Source organism: Sus scrofa, chromosome X (genome assembly GCF_054392235.1).
Source record: "Sus scrofa isolate SSC_HxYL_T2T_F1_AM1 chromosome X, Sscrofa_HxYL_maternal_Yorkshire_Landrace_v2.0, whole genome shotgun sequence".
NCBI classification, from domain to species: domain Eukaryota; kingdom Metazoa; phylum Chordata; class Mammalia; order Artiodactyla; family Suidae; genus Sus; species Sus scrofa.
Genome location: NC_139401.1, coordinates 3,310,114 through 3,333,067, shown reverse-complemented (window position 1 = coordinate 3,333,067; position 22,954 = coordinate 3,310,114). Strand labels below are relative to the sequence as shown.

Below are 22,954 nucleotides of genomic sequence, written 5' to 3'. Positions count from 1 at the left end.
AACTACGCCAGATCCTTAACGTACTGAACGGGGCCAGGGATGGAACCCCGCATTCTCAGGGAGACAATGTCAGGTCCTTAACCCTCTGAGCCGCAAGGGGAACTCCTAATTTTTCTAACCGGAGGACGAATACTCAATCAAAACAGCCAGTGACCGACAACCTAGACTGCCTAACGCTTACAAATGCGGGGCAGCCTCACCTGCAGCACTGCTAGCCTTTTTGGGGAAGGAGGATTTGGGGGGGGGGGCAGCATCCCTGGCCGCCTGCCCCACCCCCAGTGGCAGGGGAAGCTGTGCTCCATTTCAGGCTTGGGAACTCAGCACTCTGGGTCCCCAGGCGTCTGAAACCAGCCCAGAGCTATCCTGCACCCCAGGGGAAACTGGTCCCTGACTCAATGGGCTTTTGTAGCCAGACGAGAAACCACGCCAAACCCATATTTCTAGAGGGACGTGCGCTCTCAAAAACAGCTCCAAACAAAATTTCCTGTAAAACCCCATTCGTGTCTTGGGAACAGCCCGTTCCCTGCCGGGGCCGCCAGAAGGATCAGGCGGGCGGGGAGGGCTGGGGCCAGGCTGGTTCCCCACCTCCTGCCACCCCAGTGCCCCTCAATCCGCAGCTGCCACTGGCTGAAACCACCAACCACGCCGGAGCGGCTGGTGAACGACCTGCCTAGAAACCAGGCAAATGAGATTGTGATGATCATTATACAACTACAGATGTGATAGGTTCATTTGAGTAATAAAAAAAAAAATGAGGATAAAGTGAGTATACAGAAAAAAAAAAAAAAAAAAAAAGAAACCACGGAATTCTGATGTGACCGTCACCACTCTTTGGCCCTGGGTCTTACTGGCCTGCTGAGCTGTCTCTCTTCCACCCAGAGATGCTCCATTGTTGGGTGACCCAACCCCATCCCATCCTCCCCACCCCTCCCGCCCTCCAACACGGGAGGGGCTCGGTGGGGAATTAAGTCACAAAGCGTGACTGCAGGCGTGGCTGGAGGGATGCAAGAAAAAGTCTTGTGAGCAGCTGTGACTCAGACACACACAGCAGAAAAGCAAAACAAACAAACAAAAAAACCCAACCAACCAACCAACCAAAAAAAAAAAAAATCTGTGAAAAACTTTGTGGTGGGGCAGCCAAGCCAGTTTAACGGAGCAAAGAGAGAAACAGGAAACTCATTCCAGCCCCCGGGGCCCCACCCCAGCAAGCTGTAAACTCCCAAGAGGTTCCCATGAATCCAGCTTAAATTAAGCCTCTAAGAGGAGGCACAACTTCTAGAATACGTGGGATGCTAAAAGCGATGACACGAAGTAGCAACAGAAAAATAGGGGCGGGGCGGAGTGGAGGGAAGGAGTCAAAATTCAAATTCTAGCTCAGAGCTGGAAATTTCCCGGGGCGGGGGCAACGAGGAGTTTCGGGGTTAGTAGAGGCAAAACTATGACATTTAAGATGGATGAGCCGTGAGGTCCTGCTGTCCAGCACAGGGAACTCTATCCAGTCTCTTGGGATAGACCAGGATGGAAAACAGGACTAAAAAAATAAAGTCTATATATGTTTGACTGGGTCACTTTGCTGTACAGCAGAAATTGGCACAACATTGTAAATCAACTATAATCTTTTTTTTTTGTCTTTTCTTTTTTTTTTTTGGTATTTTTTAGGGCTGCACCTGCGACATATGGAGGTTCCCAGGCTAGGGGTCTCACCAGAGCTATAACTGCCGGCCTACACCACAGCCACAGCCACGCCAGATCCAAGCCGGGTCTTCGACCTACACCACAGCTCACGGCAATGCCGGACCCTCAACCCACTGAGGGAGGCCAGGGATCGACCCCGCCACCTCATGGGTCCTAGTCAGAGTCATTTCCGCTGCGCCACGACGGCAACTCCATAAATCAACTCTACTTTAATCTAAAAAAACACATCTCCAGGGATACACCAGGCCTTCTCGGTCCCATGCCTGGTGGCTAAAATGTGTCCACCACCTGTAAGAAAAATCCCTGAAAAGTCAGGGCCTGTGAGGCTGTCCACTTAAAAGTAACCACATACCAGAGGAAAAACGACCTTATCTGGAGAATGCTGCTTTTTTCTTTTTTTTTTTTTTTTTTTTTTTTTTGTCTTTTTGCTATTTCTTTGGGCCGCTCCCGCGGCATATGGAGGTTCCCAGGCTAGGGGTCGAATCGGAGCTGTAGCCGCCGGCCCACGCCAGAGCCACAGCAACGCAGGATCCGCGTCTACAACCCACACCACAGCTCACGGCAACGCTGGATCGTTAACCCACTGAGCAAGGGCAGGGACCGAACCCGCAACCTCATGGTTCCTAGTCGGATTCGTTAACCACTGCGCCACGACGGGAACTCCTGTTTTTGTTTTTTTTTAAGCCACGCCCAGCAGAGGTCCAACTTTTCTTTTAAGAGGAGTCTAGAAAACGGGATTGCAATTGCCCTCGTAAAAGGAGCGAGACGGACAACTGCAGGCAATAATCAGAAGGCAGCCAGGCTGGGTGTGGGCACCCGGGCGACCTCCGTTCTCTGACTTATCTACGGGGACCCAGATGACAACCAGCCAAGACGACGCTTTTCCGGACCGCGGCGCTCTGCACGCGAGCCGCGCGCCCGCGCTCACGGAAACGCGCGCGCCCCGGACGCGCCAAGGGGTGTCGGGGGTTTCCAGGGCAGCCTCCCTCTCCCCTCCCCCGGCCTTCGGGCTCACGGGCCGAGGCCAAATTTAGGCCCCGGCCGCAGGGCGTGGCTCTCCGCGGCGACCCGGGCGGCCTCCGCGCGCCGGGACAAAGGCGCGGCCCCGGGGCCCCGCCAACGCGCAGGGGACACCCGGGGCGGGCGCGGGGGCGCAGAAGCGCGCCCAAAAGCCGCAGGGAACCCCTGGGCGGGGAGGAGGCCTCGAGGGCCGCCGATTCCCCCCCCTGCCCGGCGAGCCGCCCCGTGCCTCCAACTTTAGGTCGGTGAACTTGAAAACAAACCCTGACGTTCCGCCTCCCGAGTGAGTCCAAAGGCGCCCAGGAAGAAAGTGGGGGGCGGAGGGGGGGAGAGTGCGGCCTTGGGGGCGTCGGCCACCCGTTGGCACCGCGCGTCCTTCTTGCCCGGGAGCAGGGCCCGGGGGTCCCCGGCGCGCCCCCCTTGTGCGCAAACCCCGACCCACACACAGGGCGACCCCCAAAGTAGCCTGCCCCCAAGTTACGTCCCCCACACAGCGCGCCCCCCCAAGTCCACCCCCCGTAGTGCGACCCCCAAAGTCCGTCCCCCACACACGGAGGTCGCCTCAGAGTTCGCCGCACGCACCCCTGCGGCCCTTCCTCAGGGTCCCCGCGCGGGTCCCCAAGGCCGGCCCGCGCCCCCGCGGGCCCCACTGCCGCCGCTCACTCACCCGGGGTGGGCGGCACGGTGCCCAGCAGGGCGAGCAGCAGCAGCACGAGGGCGGCCCAGCGGGCCATGGTGCGCCGGGAACCGCACGGGGAGCGTCCCTGGAGTGGCGCGCGGACGGCGGCGGCGGGAGGGACACCCCCACGGGCGGGGCCGGCGGTGGAACCCGGAGAGGGTGCGGCGCGGTCGCCCCGCCCCGGGCCCCGAGCTCTCCCCGCCCGTGGACCTCCCAGCCCGGGCGCCGGGGAGGGGCGGGGACTGCGACTCCTGCGCCGCGCGGGGATCGGCAGCGGCCGCTCGCCCCCTGCCAGCTGTCTCTACCCGGGACCCCCAGGGCGGCCTCTCTGGGTGGCCGAGGGAAGCCCCCCTCGCTTCTTGTCAAGGGTGCCCGGGGCGCCGCGGATGCAGCAGCCCGCGCGCTCTGGAGTCAGTCAGTCTGCAGCTGCCCGGAGCCGAGCACAGGCCGCGATTCAGACCCGAGTCCCCTCCTGCGTCAAGGCAGCCGGTGCCCGGGGTGGGGGTGGGGGTGGGGGTGGGGGCGGGCGGTGTCCCTGGCGACCGTCTCCGGCCACAGCAGCAATGCGGGTGCTGTTCCCTGTCCCGGGGCACCCTTGCTCTCTGAATGCCAGGCCTGGAGGTTTTATTTATGTATGTCCACATGGAGGCATTTTGAAGACTTCTCTAATTCAGTAAGAGGACTTGGCTTTTGCAAAAACGAGCTGCCATCCTTGGCGGAAAATAAAAAATTTCTATAACATTATGCGGATGCTTTGGCGTCGAGAAGCTCTCATGTCCAGCACGGACATAAAGTTAATTGAAAAAGCTTCCTGAGTTCTATCCAGACGCCATGGGACCTGCGACAAGTCCCTAAGCCAGACCAGGAGCAAGACAGGACGCCTGCAGGGACAGGCCTCTTGCTCCACGTGGGAGACCCAGGGGTGGTCCTGGGTGAGACACTTGAAACTGTCATAGATGAATCCCTAATGCATCTTCACTCATCACTTTAATTGTTGCTACAAAAAAACAAAACAAAACAAAAAAACATGGCATTCTCGCTATGGTATAACAGAATCAGTGGTGTCATAGGAGCACTGGGTGGAAGGTTCCAGCCCCTGCCTGGCAACCCTGAGTTAGGATATTGCCGGGAGCCAAGAAAATACAAGAAGCCGAGGAAGGGAGCTTGCGTGAACGGTGCAGTTCCGAGAACAAGCTCCTAATCAGGAAAAGGGGCCTGTCTGAACGGTACCATTCCGAGGGCAGGTTCCTAAACAAGGGGTTGCCTGCCTGCAGGGCACAGTTCCGAGGACAGGCCCCAGAGGACAATGAGGCTCGCCTGCTGACATAGGTGGAAAACTAAATTTCCCAGGAAATAATTTCCATTTTGTGTTGCTGAGTGGGGGTTGTTCCATGGATGACTTAGTCTTTTCCGTTATTCACTTGCTATTCCGTTTTCCTCAGTCTTTCCTGATTATTTACTTATTATTCTTATGTCCCTTCTTATTGTCCTGTGGTGATTTGTGACTTAACAAAATTGCCACAATAGTGTAATAAAAATTTCATCCTGAAGGATTTTTCCCCTGTTTAAATCCAACTTAGTTAAAACATAGTATTTATCTATTAACTAGTTATATAGTAAACTTTAGAGTTAGGATTTTAATGAGGTCCATAGAAGTTAGCCATATCTTATCCAAAAAACCTAGCTGTGAGTTTTGTCTTTGATTTTAAAAGCTTTTTAGTGATAGCTAGTTTAATTAAGTTGGTTTATATTTACTTACACTGTCTCCCTGCCATACCACTTTGAAGATAAGCACCAGTCTACAAACAAAGTTTGTAAATGCTAAATTCTTGTGTTTTATGGCCTCTTCAAAGTACTCACTAAGCTTAGTTAAGATAGACATCTTAAAACAGGATGCATGGCTGCTATACCATGTACTAGTTAACCAATGTACTTGTAACACTGTAATGTAATCTGTAGTGAAAAACTGTCTTTGGAATCAACCACTGTTGCCAATAAAGTTGAAGCAGTCCAGCGCCCTGAAAGAAGGACAAAGAGGCTGTCTGCGTAATTGTACATTCGCCAATGCCACATCCCTCTCCAATCGGGAAGTGCATGCTCCCTGGCCACCGGAGCAGGCCTCCGGCAGGATATGGTATTGGCCCAGCTGCAGCATAGGTCCCGACTGCAGTCTGGGATCTGACCCCTGGCCCAGGAACTCCATATGCAGCAGGGCAGCCCAAACAGAAAAATTCAATGCCTAAACTTGCATGTTCTCCAGGCATCATGTAGCCTTGTATACATGGAAGCATCATGTAGCATCATGTTTGCTGGAGTTCCCTGGTGGCCTAGTGGTTCAGGAGCTGGGGTTGTCACTACAGGGGCTCAGGTCACTGCTGTGGTGTGGCTTCCATCCCTGGCCCAGGAACTTCCCCACACCCTGGTTGCAGTTTAAAAAAAATAAAATAAAATTAGGCGTTCCGGGTGTGGCTCAGTGGTAATGAACCCAACTAGTTTCCCTGAGGCAAGGGTTTGATCCCTGGCCTTGCTCAGTGGGTTAAGGATCTGGCGTTGCTGTGAGCTGGGGTGTAGTTGGTAGATGAGGTTGTTGCTGTGGTGTAGGCTGGCCTGGGAACTTCCAATGCCTCAGGTGCAGCCCTTAAAAGATAATAATAATAATTAAAAAAAAGATATTTGCCTGAGTTGTTTTTCAGGAACTTGGGGTCAGCAGTGTCCAGCTGGAGCTCAAGCCAGTTGAGACCACAGACCCTAAAGCTCCCATTGTGGCTCAGCAGGTTAAGAACCCAGTGTAACTTCCTTGAGGACACAGGTTCTATCCCTGGCCTTGCTCAGCGAGTTAAGGATCCAGCATTGCCGCAAGCTGAGGCATAGGTGGCAGACACAGTTGGATCCTGCGTTGCTGTGGCTGTGGTATAGACTTGCAGCTGCAGCTCCAATTTGACTCCTAGCCTGGGCACGTCCATATGCCTCGGCTGCGACCCTAAAAAGCAAAAAAAAAAAAAAAAAGCAAAAAGACCAGGGCCCCTCCAACTGGGTATTGGCAGGTGTCTGCTTGGTGACCTTCTGATATCTGAGGGCCAAAAAACCCCTCCCTGAGCTCAGGCTGGTGCGCTTCTGCGGACAACGCTTCCGTGGAGACATAGGACCTTCGTAGCACCTGCAGAGCGTCCCTTTTTTTTTTTTTTTTTTTTTTTTTTGGTCTGCAACCACCTCTCTCCGTGACTCAGCCTTGCCCTGCAAGTGCCCCGAGCCCTTGGCCTTCGCAGAGGCGGTTTGAGATGTGTTCTCTCCACATCTGGCTGCCTCGGGAGGCAGCCCTTCTCTGCCACAAACCCCAGCGTCTCCGCGTTTGGCTTGTGGACACAAAGCTCCTTCGGTCGGTAACACTGGGCGTCCTGCTGGAGTTCCCTGGTGGCCTGGTGGTTCAGGAGCTGGGGCAAACATTGATGCTACATGATGCTTCCATGTATACAAGGCTACATGACCAAGGCTGGAGCATTTTTTAGGGACCCAGAAAGGACTTCTGCGTTTCAGTGTCACCCTTGGTGGCTCCCAGTCTTATCCTGGAACCTTGTGTCTAATGCTTCGCTTTGGTTGGCTGGTTGGTTTTTTTGGGCTGCACCCGTGGCATATGGAGGTTTGCAGGCTGGGGCTCTAATCTGAGCTGTAAGTGCAGGTCTGCCTCACAGCCATGGCAATGCGGGACCTGAGCTGCATCTGTGAGCTATGCTGCAGCTTCCAGCAACTCAGGATCCTTAACCCACTGAGCAAGGCCAGGGATCAAACCCACCTCCTCATGGATACTAGTCAGGTCTTTAATTTGCTGAGCCACAACGGGAACTCCTACCTCTTCAGTGTAATGACTAACCCACCTGACATTGATCCATTCATAACCAGCTCTCCAAGCCAGAGAACGGGGTCTATTTACATAGTTCTTCTGAACACACGTGCGTATACACACACACACACACACACTCCTACAGACTGAGTTAGGGCAGCATTCCTTCTGGAAGCAGAGGGATGGGGTCAGGGAGCCCAGCCAGGCCCCATGGGTTGGTTGGCTTTGGAACCACCGCCCTGGCCAATCTGTCACCACCTCACGGGCCTCAGTTGTCCATCTGCAGAGCGGAGGAAACTCGAGCTTGGGGTTGAGTATTTACTGTGAAGCTCCATGGCCAACCCATGTTCTGGTGCGGCGACATCAGCAAGGGACACTGCCTTGGCTCAAGGTGCTGGAATCCAATCCCCCAGACAGGGCGGCTTCACCAACAAACACGGGTCTCACACAGTCCTGGAGGCTGGAAGTCCGAGTTCACAGCGGGGCAGATTCGGTTCCTGGCGAGGCTGCCTTCCTGGCTTCCAGAGGGCCCCCTTCTCGCCGTGCCCTCACAAGGTGGGGAGAGAGCCCTGGTGTCTCATCGGCTTCTGGTGATGACTCTCGTGACATTCTGGGGACTGCATCCTTGGACCGCTCATCCAACCCTCATCCCTTCCCAAAGACCCCCCCTCCTAAGACCATCCCCTTGCGCGGGGGTGGGGGGGGGCAGGTCGTCCACGATGCGTGTCTGGGAACAGAGACATTGTGTCCAGAACAGCCTCCGTGCATCAAGAGTCTTCTTTCTAACGGCAAAATAGTAAAATCAAACACCACCACAACCACTGTAGGGACGATAGGAAATAGATGTGTTCCAGGAAACTGCAGCCCCGTGAGCCTCCCAGAAGAACACGTGTTAAAATACCTCCAAATATATTTACGATGTTACAATCTATGGTGTCAGCTTTAGCCCCACAGGGTTTTCGTATATTGATATATACGTATTGTTATATGATTATCTGTAATGTCTTTTAAAATCAGGTATTTTTATGGAGAATGTTTTCCAATCCTATTCAATGAAGTTTATTATATGTATATTGATTTTTATGGCTTTTTGTACACTCATCAGCACACTCTGAATGTAGTCCGTTTCCATCCCAAACCCATGTCCACCCCCCAGCCCCCTGCCTGTCCCCCTACCTGTCCCCTTTGGGAACCATAAGGTTTTCAAAGCCTGTGGGTCCATTTCTGCTCTGCAAATAAATTCATTGGGGTCCCTTTTTTAGATTCCACGTACAAGGGATCTCATACACTATTCGGCTTTCTCGGTCTGACTTACGTCACTTAGTACGATAATTTCTAGGTCCATCCATGTTGCTGCCTGTGGCAGGATGTCATGCTTTTTGATGGCTGAGTCGTATTCCATTGTGTATATGGACCCCTTCTTCTTTATCCATCCCTCTGTCAAAGAACATTTAATGGTGTGTGAATGCTCATAAATCCAACAGGCACAGCCTAAGCCAGGGCCTGTTCTAGAGAAACTCTCTCCAGAGGGCTGAAAGAAAACAGCAGGATCGAAGTTACCACTGTGTCTCAGCAGAAACGAATCTGCTTAGTCTCCGCAAGGACCCACGTTCAATCCCTTGGCTCAACTGGTGGATGGAGGAGGATCCGGCATTGCTGTGAGATGTGGTGTCGGCTGGAGACTCGATTTGGATCTGGCGTGGCTGTGGCTGTGGCTGTGGCCAGCAGCTGCAGCTCCGACTCGACCCCTAGCCTGGGAACCTCCATATGCCTGAGTGTGGCCCTAAAAAGGCAAAAAAAAAAAAAAAAAAAAAAAAGAAGAAGAAGAAAAAGAAGGAGAAGGAGAAGGAGAAGCAGAAGCAGAAGAAAGAAAGAAAATAGCAGGATACACTCGAAATCTTTTTTTCCCCTTTGGCTGCATCTGTGGCATGAGGAAGTTCCCGGGGCAGGGATCGAACCCGTGCCACAGCTGTAACCAGAGCCATAGCAGTGACAGTGCTGTGCCACCAGGGCACACCCACGCTAAATCTTTAGTAAGGGTAATTTCTTATATCGCCAGGGACGTTTTGTTGTTTGCCTTTTCTAAATTTTCTTCGCTTTATTATTTTTGAATAGGAGGTAAACATGTTTTACAATCGTAAGACTAGAAACTAGGGGACCTTGCGTGACCTCGTGCAAGGAGTTCCTTTCATTTCATCTGAAATATTGGTTTTTCTTGATGCCAGGAGAGGGTTTGGAGGGAAAGGAAAAATGGGGGAACAAAGCCCAAGGAGAAAACGATCACAGCCCAAACTCACAGGAGATATTTTGCCGTCAGAACTATAATTTTTTTTTTCCTGGCTAAATGCCACCAAGTGGAAATGATGAGTAAGACATACATCATTTGCGGGGGCGGGGGGGCACGCACAAAAAAAGGCCGCGAGCACGTTCTTTTGGGTTAGTTTTACATCTGAGGCAACTCAGGAATGTAAAGTTATTGCCTAAGAAAATTCCAGGCGTGGCTCAGCAGTAACAAACCTGACAAGTATCCATGAGGACACAGGTTCGATCCCTGGCCTCGCTCCGTGGGTTAAGGATCGGGCGTTGCCGTGAGCTGTGGTGTAGGTCGCAGACGCTGCTCAGATCCCACATTGCTGTGGTTACTGTGGCTCTGGTGTAGGCTGGTGGCTGCAGCTTCGATTGGACCCCTCGCCTGGGAACCTCCATATGCTGCAGAAGCGGCCCTAGAAATGGCAAAAAGACCAAAAAAAAAAAAAAAAATGGATGAAGCGTTGCACGGTCCCTGATCCAGGAGAATAAACCTGTGCTAATCAAGCAAAAAAATTCAGTTGTAAAGGTGTTAGCAGCTTCCATGTGATGATTGGTGAATCGAGCAGAAAGATGCCCTGGGCAAACGAAAGATGTTTCCAGGCAGAAGGGACCAGAAAGGAGGCAGTTCCCCCCACAGGGGACTGGCTGTGGGCAGGTCACTTGCCTCGGGGGAGGGCGGGGTCCCTCAGGCAGATTCCCTGCCTGGAGTGACTGGGTGAGACGTGAGTAACTGGTTTAGGATTCCTCGTCTGGGAGCGGCCAGAGCTGTAGTTAAGTCTCCGTCTCGGGCTGTGGGGCTCAGCGGAAACCCCTGTGTGATGTCCATCGCTGTGCCCTGAACCCTGGTCCCTCTGTCTCGGCCACTCCTTTCCAGGACTCTGGCTGGAGAAACGAGCATGAACAGAAGAAGAGAGTCGTTCCTCGATGCTCCACTCTGCGTGGATGGCTCACTTTACGGAGGTTGCCGTCCTCCAGAATCTCATGGGCTCAGGTCTCTGACCGTCACCAAGCGGGCACCCAAAGCAACATCGCCCGCTGGGGGACGAAGGAACGCATCGCGGCCACGTACAGCTTTAACCATGACTGTCTTCATCGCATCCAGGGTGGGCCCACGCTAGAGCCGGCACGTCGAACCCCAGCCCACCGCTCCATGGGAGCCGGTGAGCGGGACACAGGGGTGTTCATAGGCTTCCATGGCCGCAAAGATGATCCAATGACCACAAGCTCATGACTAGGGTTATAGGCCAAGGAGAGGCCATTCTGGTTATTATCAAAAGGACCGCAAGTAATGCATGGTGGTGAGGATGTGAAGAAAAGGAACCCCTGGACCCTGTTGGTGGGACTGTACATCGGCGCAGCCACTGTGGAAAACAGGACGGAGGGTCCTCAAAAAACGAAAAATAGAACTACCCTAGGATCCAGCAATCCCATTCCTGGGCATCTATCCCAAGAAAATGAAGACCCTAATTAGGAAAGATCCATGCATCCCAAAGTTCATAGCAGCCCTTATTCACAACGGCCAAGACATAGAATCGACATAAGGGTCCACTGACAGAGGGATGGATAAAGACGATGTGGTCCATGTCTGTGGTGGAATACTACTCAGTCATGAAAAAGAGTGAAATGGTGCCATTTGCAACAACGTAGACAGACTTGGAGGGTATTACGCTGAATGAAATGTCAGACAAAGGCAAATACTGTAGGATATCATGTAAATGTAAAATCTAAAAAATACAACAAGCGTCCCCATCGTGGCTCAGTGGGTGAAGAACCCGACACAGTGTCCATGAGAATGTGGGTTCCATCCCTGGTCCTGTGGCTGTGGCTGTGGCCAGCAGCTGCAGCTCCCATTTGACCCCTAACCTGGGAATGTCCATATGCCGTGGGGGAGGCTATAAAAATAAATCAATCAACCAAACTCAAATAAGAAATACAACACACTGGGGGATATTAAAAAACAGAAGCAGACTCAGATCTAGAGAATAAAGTGGCGCTTCCCAGTGGCAAGAGGGGAGGGGGAGGGGAGAGAGGGGGGAGGGGAGAAGAGCTACACACAACTGTGGATAAAAGAAATAAGCTGCAAACGCATAGATTGCGCAGCCCTGGGACTAGAGAGGATATTTTAGGATAACTATACATGAGCTACAATCTATAAAAACGATGAGTCCCTAGGTTGTACACCAAAAAGGCATCTTCTCCTGTCCATCTATTCCACCTCAGTAAAATCCATTTTCTTTTCATCGTAAATGCAGTGAGAATTTCTCAGGGAAAACCCTAGTTGCTTTTATTTTCCCCTCCAAGCCTGGGCTTAAAACAACGTCTGTTAGGGTCTAGCAGGAGTGCCCTTCTCTTAGGTCTGGACGAAAGAAAGCAAATCTGCAGTGCTCTGTGCTTGCCCTGCAGAAAGCTGACTCTCTCTCTCTCTCTCTCTCTCTCTCTCTCTCTCTCTCTCTCTCTCTCTCACACACACACACACACACACACACACACGCACACCCACATGGGGCGACGGACTCACAAAAGCGGCAAAGAAACTGTGCCCCGATGCCTCCTCACAGCCCCTTTCTGACCACACGTGTTCAGCGGTGCCTGTGACTCTGGCTTCTCGCTGTTTGTTTTCCCTTCTCCATGGAGACCTTTTTCAGTTCTAAATCTGGCTTCCTTAACCACAAAGAATGAGATGTACAAGATGAGTAAAGAGTTTCTGTTCTGCAGAAGGTTTTTTAAGAGACGGGATGAAACTGAAAACTCTTTGACCCGGTAGCAGGTTGCCAATTGAAAGCTGCTTGCCATGACAATGGAGAGTTTTGCTGAACAAGTTTTTTAGTGAGTGTTGCTTTGTAGGGTTGTGCCGCACTAAAGGAAGCCAGTCAGAGAAAGATAAATCCCATAGGATATTCCTTTTACGTGGAATCTAAAATATGCCGCAGGTGAAGCTGTCTGCAGAACAGATGTTAGACTCAGCGAAAGACAGAACAGATGTGGGGTTGCCAAGGGAGAAGGAGTGGACTGGACGGGGAGTTTGGGGTTCGTAGATGCAAACTTTGCCCTTGAGAATGGATAAGCAGTGAGGTCCCGCTGTCCAGCACGGGGAACTCCATCCAGCCTCTTGGGATAGACCAGGATGGAAGATGATATGAGAAAGAAATATACCTATATGTGTAACCACGTCACCCTGCGGTACCATAGACTTCGGCACACCCCTGTGAATCCACCATACTTACAAGATTAATAAAGGAAGAGAGTGTTTGGAGGCAGGGTTTATGCACTTCTTGTTTTGGTTACAGCTGTATTTCCTGGCGTCCCCCGGTGGCTCAGTGGATGAAGGATCCAGAGTCGTCACTGCCGTGGCGTGGGTCTCTGCGGTGGCGTGAGTTCCATCCCTGGCCTGGGAATTTCTACATGCTGGCAGGCACAGCCAAAATAAAAAAAAAAAATCCGCAAAACCCCTGCATTTCCAAATCTCAGGGAACTGACAGCGTGTATTAACACGTCTGGGTCTTTTATGTAAAGCAGAACTTGAGATCTTTGATCAGCGTCTGATTTCCGAGAAGTGGTTCACTTGAGAGCACAGTTTGAAGAATCTCATCTCCCTATTTGTTCCAGGGTAAAGTGGCTCTTCAGAAAGGCAATCAGTTCTTAGTGTCTCCAATCAGCCCTTTAATGCAGCCTGCACGCCTAGTCCCCTTTTGGGCTCAGCTGGGAGGGCCCGAGGTCGGCTCCAAGTTGGGAGGCAGGGAAGGGTATTGGGTCCTGATGGGCAAAATAGCCTATCAGTACCTCTTAGAACCTGATGGACCAAAAAGCCGAGGTAACCTAAAAAAAGAAAGAAAAAAGAGAAAAAAGAAAAAACCAAAGTAGGGGTGGCCACCCATAAGTGACACTCCTACATTAAACTCTTTGAGGAATCACCAAACTGTCTTCCACCAAGGCTGCACCGTTTCACTATCCACCAGCCAGGTAGGAGTGTTCGAATTTCTCCACATCTGCACCAACAATCCTTCCTCTCCCCCCCTCCCCCCCCCGTTCTTAAAAATTATAACCCCTTTGGCCTCACTCAGTGGGTTAAGGATCTGGCGTTGCTGTGAGTTGTGATGTAGGTCAAAGATGAGGCTCAGATCCTGCGTTGCTGTGGCTGTGGTGTAGACTGGAGGCTACAGCTCCGATTGGACCCCTAGCCTGGGAACCTCCACGTGCCATGGGTGCAGCCCTTAAAAGACAAAAAGAAAAAGAAAAAGAAAATTGTAACCCTCTAGGGACACGCTTGGGTCTGGAAAGTTGCTCATACCTCTGTCCTTTGCCTCCGCGTGTGGAAAAAACAAAAGTCCGGTTTCTATTTGTATTTTTCATCATCTGATGCAAACTCACAACATTGGACTGTGGACAGACAGTGCCAATTCTTTTCCTTGCCAGTTGTATAGATCTTACTAATGGGAAACCCAAACTATCTGATAGGCATTCAAGAGCCTCATACCCCAGGGTTGCACAGCTGGCCCAGAGAAAGGCTCTTTCTCACGGAACAAGAAAGACTTCCGTAAGCAATGTATGTTTTATTACACCTTTGCAATCAAGTCAACAGAAGTTGGGTCCATGACAGCTGAAGCAACAAAGCACGACAACGGACGAGTCTGCAACCAGCTCTGCAGGACCCCATCATTATGCCAGTTTCCACTGCGGGCACCACTGGGGGAGAAAATACACTCATTGCCCTGAAAAGCTGGGTCCCCGTTCTATCTTTCCTACTGCTCGGTGGGGTGATAATCCTGGGGACACGTTGGAGGCCAAGACACCCCACGGCCTACTCAGGACAGGAAAAGAGCTCGAGCCGTCCAGAATGAAAACGTGAAAATGCAATTTATGGGGACAATGGAAAAGGCACCCCATCCCCGCCCCCACTCTCCCGAGGCCTTGTCGTATTGGTTGCCAGCTCCACTTCCCCACCAGCCCCTCGGAACCTCGGCTGGTGTGCAGCTGAATGCCCAGCGCCTGGCTTCTAGGAGACACCAAACGCTCTGATCCCTCTTTTGTGGGGGGCATGTCTCCGCCCACCCCGTGGGCAGCACAGACACCCCCCTCCCCCAGCAGTGACAATGAAAGGACAAGAAGGCGTGTGCCTGGGGGTGGGGGGAAGGAATGTACAAACGTCTTTGCCGACAGGGTGTCAAAGACCAGGAATCTGAACGCGTTTGGCAGAAAGGTCCTGCCGGCGGGGCTCCCACTCAGCCGATGGTGCCCAGTCAGCAAGCTCTGAACAAGGGTGCCTGTGTCAGGACGTGGCCACCGCGGGCAGGAAGGCGAGGATGGAGGGGGCGCAGGCAGGCACTCGTGGGTGGGGCGCTCCCACAACAGCCCTATCCGAGGAACCTGAGCCCCTTCTGGAGTTCCCCATGTGGCCCATACACACTGGGGCTGTGGGCCGGCGGGGGCTCCCGAGCGGCCCAGCCTGCCCTGCCGGACCCCGAAGAGCCACGTGGCACAGAGAAGGAGAAGCTGGAAAGCCAGTGGTGGATGGAGGGCACAGAAACCCAGGACAAGCTCAAGCATCTGGTGAAGGCCGCCTGGCCCAAGAGGCAGCCGGCTCCGTGCATGGGGTTTGCGACATCTGTACTGGGATTTCTCCGGACACCAGGAGACATGACACAGGCTGGGGGTGTCATTCTCCCTTCGGGACCCCCCACGAAAGGAAAAAGAAAAACGAAAAGCATCAAATGCCCAGGGTCTGCCCAGATCCGCCAGACACGCATGTTTGTGCTGCTTCAAAAGCAATGCCCGAGAGGCTGGGAGCCCGACCTTCCACGGTGTATAAAGCAGGTGTGTGTGACCAGCAGTGAGGGGGGACCTGGGGCTCTGGGTCCAGCCTGGGGGTCTGGCAGGGGCTTAGCGGGGACCCTGAGAGGGGAAGGGAGAAGGGAGCTGACAGCGGAGGGAGAAGCGGGTGTCAGTGGCTCACAGAGGAATCGAAAGACAGCAGAGAGCAGAGAGCCAGGGCTGTGGCAGGAGCGGGTGGGGGAGCAGGCAATGGGGTGGGGGCTGCCTGAGGAGAGAAAGAAGTGTGTCTGGGGGGTGGGGGCTGGGGGTGAAGTGAGTAGACGGAGGCCACAGCAGTCCCCAATCCTGAAAATGTCCCCAGGGGTCATCCTTGCTTTCCAGGCTCCCAGGGTCCCCCTCCAGCCTGCTCCCCTGGACCCCCCGCCTGCCCACAGCCCTGTCTCTCTGCTCTCAGCGTGGGCTTTTCAGCTGCTCCTCTCCCTGTGGTCTCACGGCTATAACATCCTTTGCTGGAATAGTTTTCCCACCCTGAAGGCCATCTGTACCCGACAGACAACCAGGAAAGCAGAATACAGTCAAAGGAGGGAAAAAAGAAAAAAAAAAAAAAAAACCCACCCCATTCACATTTGCCCTTGAAGGAAAGCAGGGGTATTGCTGGCAGCCATCTGGTTGAGGTCCTGATTCTCCATACTTGTAAGCTGCTGAGATTGGATCCTACTGGCGTGCCCGCTGTGGCTCAGTGGCTTACGAACCCGACTAGTATCCATGAGGATGTGGGTTTGATCCCTGGTCTCACTCAGTGGGTTAAGGATCCGGCATTGCTGTGGCTGTAGTGTAGACCTGCAGCTGAGATTCAACCCCCAGCCTGAGAACTTCCATATGCCATCAGTATGACCCTAAAAACAAACAAACAAACAAAAAAAACAAAACAGCTTTTTCTATTGTCAGTAAAAGGATCTGAATATAAAACATCCTCAGGAATTCCCGTCATGGCTCAGGGGTTAACGAATATGATTCGTATCCACGAGGACGCGGGTTTGATCCCTGGCCTCACTCAGTGGGTTAAGGATCTGACACCATCGTGAGCTGTGGTGTAGGTCAAAGACGTGGCTTGGATCCCGTGTTGCTGTGGCTGTGGCTGTGGTGTAGGCTGCTGGCTGCAGCTCCAATTGGACCCCTAGCCCGGGAACCTCCATATGCCTTGGATGCAGCCCTAAAAAGACAAAACAAAAACAAAAACAAAAAAACCCAAAATGGAGTTCCCGTTCGTGGCGCAGTGGTTAACGAATCCGACTAGGAACCATGAGGTTGCGGGTTCGGTTCCTGCCCTTGCTCAGTGGGTTAAGGATCCGGCGTTGCCGTGAGCTGTGGTGTAGGTCACAGACGCGGCTCGGATCCTGCGTTGCTGTGGCTCTGGCGTAGGCCGGTGGCTACAGCTCCGATTCGACCCCTAGCCTGGGAATCTCCATATGCCGCGGGAGCGGCCCAAGAAATAGCAACAACAACAACAACAACAAAAGACAAAAAGGCAAAAAAATAATAAAAAAACAAAACAAAACAAAAAAAACCCAAAGGCCCCTTTCCCTGCAGAGGGCACCCTCTCTTTATTGGAAGGGCCCGTGACTGTTCCCGGATCTCCCCATGGTCCCCCTGCCAGACCCCTCCCTACTGCTAACCCGCTACCTTCAGGGGTCACCCTGAGACCCCTCCCTGGACCCCCTGCCCCCGCAGCGTGGTCCATGTGGGCCCGGAAGACCCTCCCCTCCAGACTCCCGGAGACCATCGGTTGTTCGGACCCCGCGGGGTGGGCTGGAGAACGGTCCCCAAGGATGCGTGGAGCCTAGTCCCTGAAGCCTGCGGAGGTGTCAGCGTCCCTGACAAGGAAGACGTGGCTGATGGCATCAGGGGCAGCATCCTCAGATGCAGAGACAGTGGTGGGCTTGCGATGTGATCCCCACGGAATCGCACAGGTCCTTGTAAGGGGCAGATTGGACCCCAGGAAAAAATGGGCTGACGGAGGAGTTCCCGGTGTGGCTCAGCCGGTTAAGAACCAGACGTAGTGTCCGTGTGGGTGCAGGTTCCATCGCTGGCCTGGCTCAGTAGGTTAAGAAACCGGCGTTGCCACAAGCGGCAGCATGGGTCACAGAGGCAGCTTGGATGTGGTGCGGCTGTGGCTGTGGTGTAGACCTGCCGCTGCAGCTCCGTTCAACCCCTAGCCCGGGAACTTCCCTACGCGGCGGGTGTGGCCCTAAAGAAAAAAGCGTGCTGATGGAAAGTGAGGTCTGAGGGACGGGCTCTGAGGATGGAGGTTGGGGATGCAGGTGGCCTCTGAAATGTGGACAAAACAAGGATGGGATTCCCCGGAATGACTCGGCGACCCCGCCAATGCCGTCATTTTAACCCAGCAATACCCATCTCAGACTTCTGGCCTCCAGAAACGTCAGAGAAGACCTTGGCATTTCAAGCTTGGGGACGGTCACAGCAGCGGCAGGAAATGAAGCCGTGCCCCTGTCCCCTCCCTCCCCCTCCCCCCTTCTGCCTCTGCCCCCCTCGGGCTAAAGCATCCTTCATCCCCCCAGGGGCTTGTCTGCATCCCTGAGCCCTGCCTCCTGGCCACCTGGAGGTGGGGGCTGAATCATGAAACCAGAGGAGTTGGGACCCTGTAACTGGCCACTCTGATCTCTAGCGCCCTGCGTGGCCATTCAGCCCAAAGGCCGGGTGTCTTACGCCCTTGGGTGTAGCACAGACTTGTCACTCCCAGGTTTCCTACGGCCCAGCCCTTTGGGGGCATTCGATGAAGAGACTGCCCAGAAAACACCAGAATCTCAGGGCCCGGGGGGTAGGGGAGGGGGCGACCCCCAGCTTTGGTGTTTTAAGCTCCACGGGGGATTCAAACACCAAGCAGGGCTGGGACGCGACCTTGGCCAAGGTGAAGGAAGTGGGCAGGATCCCCGCCAGGTGTGCAGGATTCACGGAAGCGTTAGAGCCCGGCCGTGCCCTGGAACCCCACCCCCTCCGTGTCCTTTGCTCCTTGAGAAACCAGAAGCCTCTCGGGGTGTGGCACCTGGGGTGAGGGTGGGAGCCACCCAGGGCGTTCTGGTTTCATTAGCAACCAAGTGTCCCCTCTGGGGATTGTCCCTCTGACTTCAAGGAGCCTCCAAACATCTGCAAAAGCAGCGGGGAGGGTGCGTGCTTCCTGGAAGAAAAAAACAAACCCAAAAAAAACAGAGTTTTTGGTGTGGTTTCATGTCACAAGGACAGGGGTCCATGTACATTTCAAGCATTGCTTATTCCAAAAAAAAGTGGGGGTTCTTTAAAAAGTCCAAAAATATGCGTCTGCAGGTGAACAAACCAAAGACAAATATTTTGTGTCCAAAAGTACACATCGTGTATTCAGATCCAAACCTAGATGAGCAAATTTCTACTACTCTCAAGTTGTGTGTGTGTGTGTGTGTGTGTGTGTGTGTGTGTGTGTGTGTGTGTTAAGCCCTATGGCAAGGATTTAAAATGTCTTGATGGTTTTAAACCATATAGACTCTGTGTGTGTGTGAGAGAGAGAGAGAAAGAGAGAAACCCTAGGGCAAGGATTGAAAACATCTCACCATGGAATTTTGAGACTAAACATGGGTTTTCGTACTTGGGTGTTTTTCCGTCTGGTCTGCCCAGGACTTGCGGGGTCGGGGCGGGGAAACAAGGACAATTGACACACGTCTTTTGTTTGTTTTGTTTTCCTTGTGTAAAGGTGGGAAGGGGGATGGTATGAAGGGTTAAACAATTTTATGCATGTTTCAGAAACAAAACCAGAAACTGTGCAGGCACGGAAAGCCTGAATTCACCCAAGAAATAATCTGACTCATCTTTTAGGCGTTGGCCAAAGAAGAAAAAGCTGAATCATGTGTAAGCTATTCCAAGCATTTTTAACACTTAGCACAAGTTTAATGTTATGGGGGAGGGGGTCCATTTTCTTGCCATTAAAACTGCCGTAAATTCGGTTTTCTGCCTGCCCCGCTTAGTAACACAGGCTGCCTTTCGAGAACAGTCCGCCGAGACCTGGAACGATGAAGGCCATGGAAGGAGCACAGACGCGGAGGAAGAAGCACAGAGAAGTGAGTCCCAACGTGGCCGAATCCACGGGGAGAGCCTTCCTCTCGCCTCCCCGAGGGCTCTGGGTGCGCTCAGAGCCTTGGGCGCCAGGGTCCTCAGAAACGGGGACTCTTTGCCCAACGCTGCCCCTCCCGGCGGGCTGTGCTCACGGATGCGAGGATTCTGATCGGCTCTGCCTGACCTCCTGGACTTCTGATGCATCTGGCAACGGGTGTGGTTGTGGTTGCCTCCCCGGGTGCGGAGAGGATGCCACAGAGTCAATGGAAGGAGCCTGGGACTCTGTGGGCTCATGAGGAAGTTCACGCATCTCCGTCCCCTCCTCCGAGGGCGAGGCGCCAGCCCCCGTTAGTGGTGGGGGGCGCTGGGAGCCTTCACCCCTAGAGGGGCTGGCCTGGCTCTTGGCTCTTGGGCAGCTGGCCTTCCGGTCAGGAGTATTTTGCAGGTGACTGCTGCTTCGCCCGCCATGTGTCTGTCTGTCTGTCTGTCTATCAATCCATCTCTCATCTATCTGTCCCGTCCGTCATCTATCTATCTATCCCTTCATCCATCCACCCACCATCTATCTCTCCATTCCTCCATCCACTCATCATCTGTTTATGCCTCTCTTACCCCTCCCTCCATCCGTCCATCCATCACCTCTCTCTCCATCCCTCCCCCCCATCATTTATCCTTCCATCCCTCTGTCCCCCCATCCATCCATCATCATCTATTTACCCCTTCCTCCCTCGATCCGTTCATCATCTCCCCATCCCTTCATCTCTCCATCCACTCATCATCTTATCTCTCTCTCTATCCCTCCATCCATCCATTCATTGGTCAACCCTCTATCCCTTCCCCCTCAGTCCTTTCATCATTTCTCCATTCAGCCACCATCTCTCCACCCCTCCACCCACCCATCCATCCACCCATCATCTATTCCTCCATCACTCCCTTTATCCATCCGTCTACGCTCTATGTATCCCTCCGTCCATCCTTTGATCATTTATCCTTCTATCCCTCTGTCCCCCCATCCATCCATCATCCACCTCGCCAGCCCTTCATCCACCCATGCATCGACCTCTCTCTACCGTATTTATTCATTCACTCACCACAAAGAGCATGGAAGACATTAACTGGCAAATTTTCTGGGAGCAAACCTCCCCAAGCTGTCCCCAGCAGGTGGCGATTGGAAAAAGAAAGCGGACCTAAAACCCAGAGGAGGAAGAGCGTCTCTTGGTGAAAGACCAAGAGGGCTGCCTTGAAGGGCGAAGGGTCCACCGCCAAGGGAGCTGCTTAGAAAAAGACTCTTTTTTTTTTTTGTCTTTTTGCTATTTCTTTGGGCTGCTCCTGCAGCATATGGAGGTTCCCAGGCTAGGGGTCTAATCGGAGCTGTAGCCACCGGCCTACGCCAGAGCCACAGCAACGCGGGATCTGAGCCGTGTCTGCAACCTACACCACAGCTCACAGCAACGCCAGATCCTTAACCCACTGAGCAAGGGCAGGGATCGAACCTGCAACCTCGTGGTTCCTAGTCGGATTCGTTAACCACTGCGCCACGGTGGGAACTCCGAAAAAGACTTTTAAATCAGTTCATTGAGGGTGTGGTCTTTCGCCTGGTGTTCACCACACCTTTTAATTCTCAAAGGGTCAGAGTCCAAACTGAATTCTCAACTAATAGAACAAGGAGCTCCTGTGAGATCTTCTGTTTTCCAGCTACCCCGGGGAGAGATGGGGGGCGGGTGCCCTGTTTAATTGCATTCGTCGCTGGCAGAGAAAACCATCTGAAACTCTAAAGTGCCCTTAGTGAATGCTGAATGTGAATTTTACCATTTAGGGAATAAACGATTTAAATAATTTAAAAAACAAAATTCAATCCATAGGCAGCCATCGTGGCCAGAGGCAACCTAAGGCGCTGTTCTCCTTCTGCTCCCCTTCAATCGATGCCTCTTGAACGTTTGCATTTTTAATATCACAGAAATCACCGTGATGTTTTTCAGGTGCTAATGAGAAGTCAAGAGGTTCTTTATATTTTTAATATAAGACGGAACATCTTCTGCCCCTGGGAACTTATTAATGAGAAACAACCCAACGGAGAACCACTTTTCCTTTTCATTTTTCCTTCTGACACTCCCGTTGGTTCAGAGCACTGACTAGTTAAATATTTAAAGCCAGGGTCATCGGGAGACTTACCTTCCTGGGGAAAAAAAAAAAAAAACTGAGAATAGCTGCTCCTATCCACGTAGCCACAGAATAAGGACGTCTGATCTCAGTATCAGAAGCACCTGTGATCTGGCTGACCACACCTGAACAGGTAACATGAGTGAGAAATTTCCAACTCTGAAGGTTTATATTTTCCACCAGCTTCAGGGGGTGTGTGTGTGCATCGCCCCTCGGAGAGCTGGCCTTAGTGGGTCACGGTTATGGCAGATGACCACCAGCTCTCTGCTGTGCCTGGGGGAGGACGTCCCCAAGGAGTGTCTCAAAGAAGAGGCAAGAGAGAATGGGGCTGCACCAAACTTGGGGCCACTCACCCAGGCAAAGAAAGCCCATCTACTGACACTGCGTTGTGGTGGAGGAAACGGGCAGCATTTATTGCAGATGCCAAGCAAGGTGTATGGGCAGCTTGCGGGCAAAAGACTCAAACTCCCAAGGGGAAGGAGTGGGATGGACGTGGAGTTTGGGATCAGCAGATGCAAACGATGACACGGAGAATGGCTGAGCAATGAGGTCCTGCTGTCTGGTACAGGGATCTGGTCTTGGCCGCGGGGGATCCAGCCTGAGGATGGAGTGTGGCTACCGCCCGCAAAGCACATGAGCGAAAGGCTCCTGGGACTCATCCACCCTCCTCTGAGGACACTGCTGTCGATTGACGGTGCTCCTGGAACACCCACATCGCCCATCCTTGGAGCCGTCTTCATGAATGCCCACAAAGACACCGCCCGTACAGGCACAACCACCTGGACCACTTAGCTTCCCCTGTTACCACGACCACATCGAAACGCCACTTTGCAGCCGTAACTGTCAGCCTCCTGCAACAGGTGACCTCCCCAAGGTCACCCATTCGCTGATGTTCCCCTCTGTGGAAAGATCTCTTGGAAAATAAGTGAGGGGCTCTTTGACACCCATCAGGAGAGCCACCGCACTGTGGAAATGGACATTCCCCCGCTCCCCCCGCACCTGAGCTCAATCCAGATGTGAGCCCATCAGGCTGTCATCCATGCTGGAGCCTGCTTTTCCTTGCTGCGTGGCACACACAGTGTGGACAATGCAGGGGGCTGGGGCAGGGGCGAAGGGGATTGTTCTTCTGGAAAACAATGGTAGACCCTCGGCAACCCCAGAAGCAAACGAGCCACAGCCAGGTTGGGGATGCCTTTGGTGTTTTCACAGGGGCAACGTGTTCCTTCCTGGGGCGCTAAGAACGGAAGGGAAATGTGCCACTGGAAATGGGCAAAGAACGCGCTGCGTGAAAAATCTGGCCTTTGCCCGACGCTGGCATCGGTGGCCACAAAACCACAGAGGTGGAGCTCCCTGGGGCCCAGCGGGTTAAGGATCTGGTGTTG

General features: G+C 53.0%; 1 protein-coding gene across 7 annotated transcripts in view; it reads right to left on the bottom strand.

Annotated features, from left to right (window-relative positions):
* The window catches only part of LOC146394442 (CD99 antigen-like), a 37,942-nt gene extending 34,419 nt beyond the window's left edge, over positions 1 to 3,523 (bottom strand). For all 7 annotated transcript variants that reach the window (XR_014834936.1, XR_014834935.1, XR_014834938.1 and 4 more), the window contains exon 1: positions 3,383 to 3,523. Coding sequence is in view for 2 of the 7 variants with exons in the window: in XM_085007066.1 (XP_084863192.1) it covers positions 3,383 to 3,449 (67 nt within the window). In the remaining 5 variants the exon portion in view is untranslated. The remainder of the gene's footprint in view (positions 1 to 3,382) is intronic.
* Between the last annotated feature and the right edge of the window lie 19,431 nt (positions 3,524 to 22,954).